At 38.5% G+C, this 11,873-nt stretch overlaps 2 protein-coding genes across 2 annotated transcripts in view; both read right to left on the bottom strand.

Annotated features, from left to right (window-relative positions):
• The window catches only part of LOC101858890, a 5,279-nt gene extending 4,745 nt beyond the window's left edge, over positions 1 to 534 (bottom strand). Inside the window, exon 1 of the mRNA XM_005107421.3 lies at positions 186 to 534. Within this exon, the coding sequence (XP_005107478.1) occupies positions 186 to 500 (315 nt within the window). The 5' untranslated portion in view covers positions 501 to 534. The remainder of the gene's footprint in view (positions 1 to 185) is intronic.
• Positions 535 to 4,542: 4,008 nt separating this feature from the next.
• On the bottom strand, positions 4,543 to 11,843 carry LOC101858666 (alpha-ketoglutarate-dependent dioxygenase alkB homolog 7, mitochondrial). Its single transcript, XM_005107420.3, has 4 exons — positions 10,967 to 11,843; positions 8,862 to 9,035; positions 7,224 to 7,348; positions 4,543 to 5,082 (listed from the first exon to the last, which is right to left on the bottom strand). The coding sequence occupies exons 1-4, from the start codon at positions 11,489 to 11,491 to the stop codon at positions 4,947 to 4,949; spliced, it is 960 nt and encodes a 319-aa protein (XP_005107477.1). The 5' UTR covers positions 11,492 to 11,843; the 3' UTR covers positions 4,543 to 4,946.
• Between the last annotated feature and the right edge of the window lie 30 nt (positions 11,844 to 11,873).

The following is an 11,873-nucleotide window of genomic DNA, read 5'->3' as shown; positions in this document are numbered from 1 at the left end:
TAGGGGTAGGGGTGGGGGTAGGGTTATGTCTAGATTCTAGGCCTCTTCTTTATTGTGTTTGATGGGGTGGTCGCTCGTTACGGAAGTCCTTCCAAAATTAACATTAGCCGCCATGTTCAGTTGCGGACTCCACTGCAGTTGAAGACTCATGATGACCCTAAAAAAAGAAAAATTGAAACACTCACCACAAATTTCTGTGCTGGACCGTAAATGAGAACATCGGCTGGGAATCTGTAAATTCTTCGAAAGATATTGTAAGGCTGAAGCTGGGGTACACTCCGAGGCTCATGATGCAGAATTTGATCCTTCACCCATTGTTTTCTCAAAGCTCTCTGCTCGGGTGTCATGCCTTCCCCAGCAAGTCTGGCTCGTTCATCTTGAAAAGGCTCGATCTGCATGGGAGGAAACGCTGACTTCCTGAAGAAATCATACTTTTGAAAACGTTTCGCTCTCTGCCATGGCTTTTCCATGACAGGATCGACATTCTGTACCTCCGCCATTTTGTCAGCGGTGACCTTTTCAAGAAAGACAACTTTCGTTTTCACAAACAGAATGAATCAGGGGACGTGACCCACGAATAGTTTAAATAAGAGAACATGAAAATTACCGCCCTTCATGAAAAGAAATTACAATAGCCAACCGATGTATTACATGATATTAAAAAGAGCAGTCTTTTTCAGCGTGAGAGCTATAATTTTCTCTGCGTTATAAACGTTCTGTGCGCGTAGTTTCAATTGTTTGAATGCAATCAAATTCACTTGAACAACGCATATCTTATATATAGACTACAATTTTGGCCTTTTCCTATTTTCTCTCTGTATGCATTTTATATCCTTCCATATATTATATTTCAAATATATGATGTTGATTAATCTTTAAAGCAAGCTTAGAATAAGGAGTAACACCCAAAAATGTAGGTCTCAGAAGTTAGGTTCAGTAAGAAAACACAGGGAGAGGGAGGGTAGTATGTCCCTCAGTTACTTTTACTTTTTCTGCTTTCATCCTTCTTCAAATTGTGCTAGGACACAAGTTTAAAAAGTGTATGAACCACCAGTTCTTCATTGCAATTTTGGGTTTAAAATAGAAGGGTGTGAAGGGGAGATGTTAAAAAGAAAACCATCGGCAAGCAATCAAAATATTTGCAGTATCTAAGCAATCTTTAATTCATTCATCATGTTGACATAAGCTGGTGCTTGGTAAAGGAGAACGAAGGAACAGTCTTGTGAGAGAGTTCATGTTGAGCTTGAGGTGAGGGAGGGTTACTGTACTTAAGATTCAATGTGAATAATAAACTAAAGTGAGGATATTTCAGTTTTGCAAATTATCAAATTAGTATAGACCACACTAGAATATAGCAATAACACAACCGAACCTGCTTTAACCGCCACTTTATGAGCTTTCGCCAATAGGTGGGTACCTAAAATGTAGCACAGAGGGTTGATGACAAAGTTTGTAATATTACGTTTTTACTTGAATTTTTCTATTCATGTATATCTCCTTCTACAACACAAACATGTATACAAACCTGCAGATGGCATGCTAAGCTCTGTAAGCAGCGTTATATAACATCCAGTCAAATTCTTTCGGACAAAACTATGATGGGGGGCTCTCGTAGCCTAGAGGTTAAGGTGTTGGCCTCTCATTCAAAAGGTCCCGGGTTCGAATCCAGGTAGCGACCGAAAAATGTTCTTCTCTAGAAATTGTCTACTTTCACCTCCTTTCCTGCTCTCTAGCAATGTTCTGTCGTCTGCTTTCATTTCCACTTTCTGCCCCCACCCCCTCACCTCCTTTGCCCCCTTCTCTGGGCTCCTGACTCTTTCTGCAGCCTTTCTACTGCTACTCCTTGACTCCTCCTACTGCTGTCTTTCTGCCACACCCCTGATCTTCTGGTAGGAAAGATCTACACCTAGCCCTCTCGGACAAGGGCGAAAAATCTCGGAGGGCCCGTGTGCAAGTTGCGCACGTTAAAGATCCCTTGGTGGTCTAAAATGGATAAGAGTAGGCTTCGGCCACCACCCGGGCAAAATTCAAAATTTCCTACCAACTGAAAATATTAGGCGTGTCCTGCGCGCTCATATGACCTTATGCAGTTGCGAGCGCCGTAAAACACTTCATCATCATCCAGTGCCAGATCTGCGACAGACATCGGCGATCATGATTTTCCATTCATTCCTTTGCTCGGATGCTCTCAGAAAAACTACGTTTCCCTGATTTTTCCCTGTTACCCATTTGTTTAGGTTCCCTAAGTATGTTGTTCTGGGCCTACCCCTGCCTCGCTTGCCCTCAATTTTGCCAGTGAGAGCTAGAGGTTCAAGACCCTTATGTCTATTCAGGTGTCCCAAAAACTGCATTTGTCGTTTCCTGATTGTTTTTAACATTGAGCGTCCCAATAAAACACTTACAAAAAAAACAAAAAAACAAAAACAAAAACAAAACAATGATGACACAATTTTTAGAATGTAAACATACAAAATGATTTTAACAGTATTCTTCTTGTTTTAATTTTCAAACATAAGCATGAAGAGCATAGAAAATGGTGAGGATCACAGTAGGATTACTTGGATCCACAACTAGAATCATAGCAGGTGGCACATGTCCATAGCTGCTCATCTCTCCTTTCCAGTGTCCACCCCTGGGTCTTCCTGCTAATTATCTCCAGGAGGAGCTGGTTTGAGACACGCCTGACCACTCCTCGGAGCAAACTTTTTTTCCCTGTGCCCCGCACACACTTTTCTTTTATTGTGCTGAGTGTGTGGGAGTCTGTCTCCTCTTGGTTGTGAAGACTCTCCTTGCATCTGGTGATCACCATTGGTGGGTCGAGCATGATTCAGCCATTGGGTGCTGCTTTGCTGGCAAGTTCATCAGCACATTCATTTCCATGCACCCCGGCTTGACCAGGGCAGAACACCCATGTAATTCTTAGGAGGTGCTTTTTACAATGGAAACTCTCCAGTCACTGACTAACAGGTCGTGTAGGAGTAGACAGTCTCCAAAACAATCTAAATTGTGTTAATGAGAGAGTGTAAAAGCACTTAATTATTACAATATTTCTTTGCTATATTTTGGGGGCTAAACAAAAATCATGTCCTCTGTCCAGTACTTTTGTTAAGCTGATCAGTCAACTGAAGGTAAGGTCTGGCAAAAAATGAACCCCTGAAATCCCATTGTAGTAAAGTCATGCACATTATATCAGTTCAAGATATCCCTCAATTGCATCAACATGAAATAGATGCAATCAAAAGTTCAGACAGAAGTCCATACACTTCAACTATGTGGAGTCTTCCATTAAAATGTTTTGATCCTCCAATTGAACAAAGGGAAAAATACAAGTGTTGCAATAAATTGGGTAACTGAGATGCATCCCCTAATATAATATGAACACAAAAAGTGTCCAAACTATGTATAGAATCAGAGAGGTAGGCTGGCAGTTTAGCCTTGCATAACATCTCATCTGCAAGCAGAAGTAACTAGTATTACCACAATGTGTGAAGATTGAGAGACAGGGCACATTCCTTTACTACGGCTTCGACATCAAATTACTTTTCAGCAAACAGGTCTCTTTTATCCTGATTTCATTCATTAGTTGAAGAGCTTTTAAAATAGGTTCACTTATTTTGATTTAATTACCAATTAAGTGACGATTTCGTAATTTTTAGATTTTGAATCAGACTGCACTAAAATAGACATTTATGATTTATACACAAGCTCAGAGGGCAGATCTATTTTCTCCTTCCACACAGATTGATTCTTGACCCCCCCCCCCCCCCCCTCACTACCGGCATTCCACCTGTGCAAATAATATCAGGTGTTGCTCATTATTGTGCATATTAAGCTAAATGTATTTGGATTAAACAGTAGTTTAGATTCTCAAAATACGCTCTGTGACAATCGTGCACAGTAATGCGTGTGGGGATTTCACGATTCAAATACAGTGCATAAGGCAGATTTTAGTCTCATGAATCACACAAAACCCATTCTTTTTCAGCAAAATAGTTCAATAAACAATTCCACTACCTCAAAATAAAGTAGGAATTATGTGGGCATATTTAATGTTAAGCCTGAAAAAGTCATAAGGCACCATAATATGACAAATACACATGGCTGCTTTTAAGGACAAGCGGGCTGACTCAGATTTCTGGGGTTTCCAGAAATCATTACCTACATCAAAAGTGGTCATTGCCCTACCTATAGGAGTTTGGTTTCATTGGTGTGTATATTTGTTTGGTTATACAGAAAACTCTCCTCGTCTCTTAAAGAGACTCAATAAGGATCCAAATTCTTTAACTTCGCTTTTCTCAAAACAGCATTTATCCGGATAGCCCCCTTGTGTCACCAAATGTACATCAAAGTCATGAGTTTACTTGATCTAATGAGAGGAAGGAGCACTGTTCCAATGACAGTCCAAACGAAAAAGTAAGACAAAAAATATGAACAGAAAATGACAGTGAAGAATTCAGGACAATAAGGACAAAACTAGACCACATACATTCTTGACACAAATTGTGTAAATATTCTGAAGCAAAGATGCCATGAGACATAATATATGTTATAAGCATTTTTATTCATGAAAAATTAGCATTCAGTAGGATATAGATTTTTGCATAATATTTCAAAAGGAGTCTTCACTTAATCATTCATTCAGTACAAAATATTCATGCAAAAGGTCCTAAACTTTAGGGTGAAGCACTTCATACAACAGTTAGTGGCATATGTATATTTGAAACATTCACTCCTATTAATATATTATATTCACAAATGTCAATCTTCTCATCATCCTCCAGATTTCTTCACCTGCCCCTGAAAGCAAAACACCCACAGGCGTCTCTGAACATTTATTCCGACATAGCATAAAAATACTTTATGAGAGCAGTATTTCAGAAACTCACAATCCCTTTCAGATAAAAGCTTACAGTGTTGAAAGACAATCAGAACTAACAATGTGGGTGTCATTCTTGATCAGCTGGATCAGGTTCATTCCGACAGATCACTGACATCCGTCTGTCACGGGGGATAGTTTGACCCTTGAAAATGGATTCCTCCTCTTTTAACACTTCATGTGTGAAGTCGTACCTTGCCTTTCCTCTGAGAAAAGAAGAGAAGAAACATTTTAAAAATAAGGATAATAAACTCAATTTGACTACAACAGCATAATGCCGACTAAAAGAGTTTCTCAACTCTTTATTTCCGGCAAGCCGCTCCCAGCAGCATGCGGTCAGAACTACTGTGCCGCTGAGCCACTGACAGCGGCCTGGTCACATTCCTTTACTACGGCTTCGACATCAAATTACTTTTCAGCAAACAGGTCTCTTTTATCCTGATTTCATTCATTAGTTGAAGAGCTTTTAAAATAGGTTCACTTATTTTGATTTAATGACCAATTAAGTGACAATTTCGTAATTTTTAGATTTAGCACCAAAAAAGGACCCCGGCATAGTGGGCTTACCCCCCTCAGAGATAAAGAGTTAAGAAAACATAAACCACAAGAAAAATAACAAGGCATGATTTATCCAATTTTCAATCTTGATTTTTGGGTAAAGATATTGCTTTAATATACTGAACAAATATATTGTTCAAAAATTGGGGAGGGCGTCTATCCTATTCATGTATAAAGCCATTTGGCAAACAGCACCATATTAGGATTACGGTGTATGAGTTACTACAGAAAGCATTTCTTTTGTCAGGGACAAAATAGGTACCCTCCTACAAAGATTCACAAGCCCTCAGTTGCTAGCACACTCTACATTATTGAGACAGATGAACACTGAACAATGACACGGGCTGTACCAAGTTACTGTCATATGATGGCTAAGGTGTTTCTTTTGAGACCTGATGTATCTGGTCATATGACAGCAACAGAAAAGAAGGATCATAGCAAACAATAAGAAAAATGAAAATGACTAGCAAAACTAAAATAACTTTTCCGTACATTTAGGCACTGTTCAGTAGGAATGTTGTTTCCCTCCAGAGAAACAACGCCAGTAAACCAACTTCACAACAAATCAATCAACAACTCGAAAAGAAAAGATGTCTAATATCTTTTTCGACCATTCTTAAAAATCATGTGGCCAACAAATGACATTTTGTGAAAAACGACAATTATTTTGAAAATTCACCAAATTAACCCACCCTCGTGTTTTCAAAGGCAATTCACGAGGAGAAAAAAAAGACTTTCTCAGTTGTTTCCATGCTATTTTTAGACAAAGAACTGGTTGATCTGAAAAAATCAGCCAACATCTCAATGTGCATAGCCTGACCCCAAATCGGCAAAATCAAGGGTCGCTCCTCCCCTTAAACCAAAATATGTTTTTTAGTATAGAAGGGTTGCTCAAATAGCGATGATTGTTGACAGAATCGAATTGGGAATGCCATACTTGCGGCAACACTTGTCGAAAGTTTTTTTCTCATCTACCTCTTCCAATAAAAGCAATCTGAGCTGCAGGCTCTACACATTGTTCCTTCCCTTTAACATTGCTTTCTTAATCTGCCAAATAGCCACATAGAACAAACGAAAGAGTAGATCAGCATTTTGAATAAAACATTGAACTCTGCTCGGCGCTAGGATAGACAAGTGAGATCATCAAATACATCATATATGCCATCACATACTATTGAGTATGTGAACTAGCTTTGCAGAAACAGTAGGTCATGACCAAAAAAGGTCACGTGACAATGTACATTCGCTATCCTCAAGTCACACATACTGTGCCATAAAAATACTCAAACAGTCCACTGGCGATGCCTCTCTCTCACCCATAATCGACACACATATGTTCTCCTGTCTCTTTCTTTTGTTTCGCTATCTTGAAGTACATAACACTTAATGACTTGCATTACTTAAAGGTCGCTAGTGAAAGTTAGATTACATAACCCTAAAAATTATTTTCAGTTTAGAAATTATAAGGGTATTTCAGCTTATCAATAGTTTCTTACAAAGACAACGAAGAAAAAAATTGGGGATTCCATTTTCTTTCTGTATACCAGTATTTACAGATTAAATGTGATTGTTTTAAGCACACTTCACTGTATACCGTTACTTAAGAACTAGAACTGGAACATTCATTATACTTTTACAGGACAAGAGAAAACAGCAGCATTTAAATAAAAAGGGAAGAAAACTTGTCCAATTCAAGAAGGAAGCAAAGACTACCTCAATGGTCGGTACATATGGCCATAAAAGGGATAAAATATGAATATTCTTTTTGTTTAACTGCCTGCATCATTACCTCATGATATACAAACACCTCTGGGGCAAATGTATGTCCCCAAATTTTGTCTTGTCTTTTTCTAGTGCCAGTCGCATGACGCATGAAGACAACAAGCACATCCCGGCGATGGTATCTCCACAAAACTGAAATAAATGCAGGAAACTTTTAACTGAAAACTTAGAATTATATTGCCGCATGTATGAGAAGATCAAATTACAGTGAAACTCACGTTCAGCAAACTCAGAATCAATAAAAACTCTTCACTCAACGAAAGAAGAATAATTTCCCATTTTTAAATTCACTAAAATCAATCAAATTTATTCACAAGACCCTTAAACTAACAAACTCAGATTAAATTAAGTCACTTGCATGAACAGACCCCGTTGATCTGGCTTTGAACATTTTTCTCCCACTACCAACTTTGTCTACTCTATCCCAAGGAATCTCGATCATCCTACACCAACATCTTACACTTAGGATCATATATTACAAACTTATCAGCTTGCTATCATCTATTATAAGACATGGACACACATTTAAGCAAAGCATTTTAGTCTAGCCCTTGTCTAGGACATCGTCAGCTTGGCAGCACAGTAAACGATTGCTTTGTACATGTATTTAGGAAGTCAAAAAGAGAAAAAATAGAGTAGATACCACTGTACTCTATGATTGACCTGTCAGAGACAAACAGTTTATGTGTGGTAAGGATGCATGTGTGTGTTAGGAGGGGGCTTCAGCATGCTCTGCCTGGATCATCAGCAGGGGTATGGTATGGTCCTCAAATTTTTGCTCCACTATTAAATGTGATAGATGATTGTTGACAGAATCTATTAAATTAGTTGAATACAAATACATTCGAGATTTTCCGCCCTTGTCCGAGAAGGCTAGGTGTAGATCTTACCTACCATAAGATCAGGGGTGTGGCTGAAAAACAGCAGTAAGAAGGAGCCAAGGAGTAGCAGTAGAAAGGCTGCAGAAATAGTTAGGAGCCCAGAGAAGGGGGCAAAGGGGATGAGGGGCTAGGGAGAAAAAGTGGAGACGAATGCAGACAACAGAACATTGTTAGAGAGCAGGAAAGGATGTGAAAAGAAAAAAAATTTACAGAAGAGAATTTTCCTTCGCTCTCCAGATTCGAACCCACGACCTATAGAACAAGAGGCAAACACCTTAACCTCTAGGCCATGAGAGCCCCTAGCTATCTCTCTAAACCAATAACAAAGTTAAACTGTAGAAAATTCGGCTGTCTTGCAAATTTTGGTTAAAGCTGCCTTGGGAAAATTGATAAAATATTTAATACCTGTCTTAGTATCATAAACCTAACATGTAGCCTCAAACGATGTAAATAAAATGCAATACAGAGGAAAGTGCTTTACTTAAAATAAAACATTGTATTGTCACAGATTTCCAAATAAGGCCAGTGTTATGAGCATTTTGATTCATGGAAAGACGAAAAGACAACAAAACTGGAAAAAAAAGGAAAAGCTTAAGATGAGAAGAAACTAACATCTGTGTCCATTTAGCTATTTTCAGCGACGAACCTACATTATTTCACTGCAAGAATGTCATCAGAACATATTAGCTTGTCGCCCAAGAAAATAAAAAGAAGCTAATTATTAAGGATGTTAAAATTGAAGTCTGCTGTTCATAATCACCTACCCGAACCGCATCCACGTGTGGCTTTATGTAGCCTTCTTTAGCAATGTCTAAAACATGGACATATGCAAGGGGAGACACTCCTCCGTCAAATGCAATATCCTTGACACGCTGCAGAATCTGAGAATTGGCATCATTCCACGACCTTTTCTCCGTCTCTCTGTAGCCATGAATAGCCTGAAGCATAATGGAAAAAATACCACAAGCAAATAAGCAAAAATGGAACTTTGCATTTGGGCTAAAAATATGATATATAATTAACTTTTTTTTAACAATTAGAAGAGAATTATATACCATGTATTGTATTGAAATAGACACCAAAATTATGAATAATTAACTAGGTACCCTCGTTTGATGAACGGACTCAAAAGAATCAATCATCAAGTCATTGTGGGATCAGTGCGCAATGCATGTGAACGGAAGTCTCACTTGTTAACAATGGCGTCTTAGAGGACGGACTTTGCCAAGATTAGATCCAAACAATACTAATGACAAGCTGAAAATTAAGCTACAGTGACTTCAGACTCCTTAATTTAACTGTGCACCCTTTAAATGATTCTGAACCACTGTTAATTTTTTCAAATTCGAAAGTTAAGTGGTTCGGAAGTTTTAGGTGACCAAAGTAACGAACTTTAAAAAAATAATATAAATAGATAAAGATAAAACAATTTTACTCTTCATCATCAGATGACCAGTGGCAGTATCAACATTTACGACTTTGAGAGATTAGATTAATATTAAGACACCTCAAACCTGAGACATAAGAATAAGATGTTTCTCAGTGATGTTTGATAATTGTTTAATAATAATATCTTAGTCTGAGCCTCCCTGCCTCCAACCTAAATCTTAACTGATACAATCTTACAAAGAACGTTTGATAAAACAATAATTATCGTTAATTTAATATGTTACAGCAGTCTCCATCTAAGATATCATAGCTTTGATCCTGATTCACTTAAGATCCCATTCTTTTAAGAAAAAAATTTTTTTGCTACACTAAAGTCACCCCTAAGATCCCACTCTGAATGATTACATTCAGCTAGGAACTCAGGGATGGAAAGCTATAAATTTAGGTAAAGCAAAGGGGAGGAGCATTAGGAGCCCCCAGCTAAAGCTCGCTGGATCTCTCCCACTATATCCAAGTTCGGGTCTTTCTTGCCCAAGCACAGGTAATTGAGTTTACAAAGCCCGCTGCAGCGGGTGCCACTATAGTCATATTCTATTGCATTTACAAAATAGATTTTTATCCTTCTTAATTCAACTCTTACAACATTAAATCACACTTCGGCATAAATATGCCATACATAAAGCATGTTTAATTATAACATGTAATTGTTACTCATGCAGCACTATTTGACCATTATTCACGTTAACCCTTTCATAGCCAGGGGGTATGTTTTCCTACTGTCATCACTGATTTTCAGCTGAGCTCGTTACCCAGGACAGCTTTATAAATGTCTTGACTCAGTGTTAATGGACGCGCGGTCTATATCTAGCGTGCTCGTGACATATTTCAGACACCGCGTCTTCGATTTGTAACTTTTCTCACTTTTTTATTCCGTTTCCTCCCATCTTACTCATAATTTTGAATAACCTGTAATCTAAGTCAAAAAGTGAATTTATTTGCCTTTTTAAAGTAATTTCAATGTGTACGTTTTATGATAGCACATGGCCGCCCGCAATCCTAGATCAGTGTTTATCAATCACTTGCAAGCCTAGCAATGGCACCGATATATATATCATCTTTTATTCCCAAAAACGAATCTATGCAACGCTTGTGGCTAAAACTCCGAATAGAAGAATAATAGCCATGAGGTCATTAGCGTTACGTGTGTATGTAACGTCATTGGTAACCATGCAGGAGCAGCAAATTTTGCCAACTTGCATGACATACATGAGTAATGGTATGGCACAGCTCTAAATATGTATTTTCATGACATACTTGGTATGTCATTTCAAAGGCAACAAAGTGGTTAATTATAAATCATGTTGCATTTGTACTTCAAGACATTTTATGCAATTCCACACATGCAGGCAAAGGCACATGATTAGAAATAAATTTTTGTGAGATCATTCAATAACATCTAGATTTCAGTGAAACAACTTACATTATCCCAATGATCATATTCATATCGCAGTCTTTTCATGTAGCTGTCTACTTCATCAAGCAGTGATTTTTCCTCATCCTCTGAAAGAAAGTCTTTCACCACAGTCATGTGTTCCGCCAGGATGTCATATATCGCACTATCTGTTGCATCAAGGTAGTCACAAGATTTTTCACGATCAGCTGCGGTACCACTAGTTGAACTTGAGAGACGAAACAGAAGGTTTTGAAAAGGACTGTACGTTCTGTCAGAGGCAGAATATGGTAGGAGATACCTGTGGTGTGTATGTGCTTTTCTAGGCTCTGGTACAGTTTGTTTTTGCGTAGCAGCAATATTTATACCAGAATAAGAGGAGATTTGCCTGTTAATGCCAGAGGCAGATGTATTCTTTGCCTGCACTGTTCCATTCAGAAATGGCTTCAAAACAGGTGAATGGGATAAACATCTATCCCAGGCCCAGGACGCCCAGGCGGTACGGTGGTGAGGAACCAGAAAACAACGCTGGAAAATCATGAGCTTTCTTGACATAATTAATACATTTATAAAATGAAAACCGCACTTCCGTGCAATTGTTATTTATTTAATATCACGAATTGTCTGGTGGTTGGTGGTGGTAATTAAAGTAGACGTCAGACGTGCATGTCCTCACGTAGACACAGCTAGATGTATATCTAGATCTATCTAGATCTAGTGACGTGCAGATAAAGGTAGCTGGCAATCCCCTCAAGGACTCTGCCTCAGTAAAACTCCCCAGGACCTAGAAACTGTCAGAACAACGACATCTCAACAACCTACAAAAATCGCTAAAAGCTCAACATTCTACTTTCGAAATCAACATCAACAGTCGCTGGGGTCAACTTCAGGTCAAAATCTATATGACCCGGAAGCTGAGCATTATTCTATCACGCGG

Source organism: Aplysia californica, unplaced genomic scaffold (assembly GCF_000002075.1).
Source record: "Aplysia californica isolate F4 #8 unplaced genomic scaffold, AplCal3.0 scaffold00602, whole genome shotgun sequence".
Taxonomy (NCBI): Eukaryota; Metazoa; Mollusca; class Gastropoda; order Aplysiida; family Aplysiidae; genus Aplysia; species Aplysia californica.
Note: the sequence above shows the minus strand (reverse complement) of the source record. Positions and strands in the feature narration are given on the sequence as shown.

Excerpts from the sequence above, each read along its gene's own strand:
- LOC101858666 (XM_005107420.3), bottom strand. The coding sequence starts at position 11,491 with ATGTCAAGAAAGCTCATGATTTTCCAGCGTTGTTTTCTGGTTCCTCAC. Across the intron at positions 7,349-8,861 it reads CACACGTGGATGCGGTTCGG|TTTTGTGGAGATACCATCGC; the intron begins GTAGGTGATTAT and ends CATTTATTTCAG. Across the intron at positions 5,083-7,223 it reads AGGTGTTTGTATATCATGAG|AGGAAAGGCAAGGTACGACT; the intron begins GTAATGATGCAG and ends TTCTTTTCTCAG.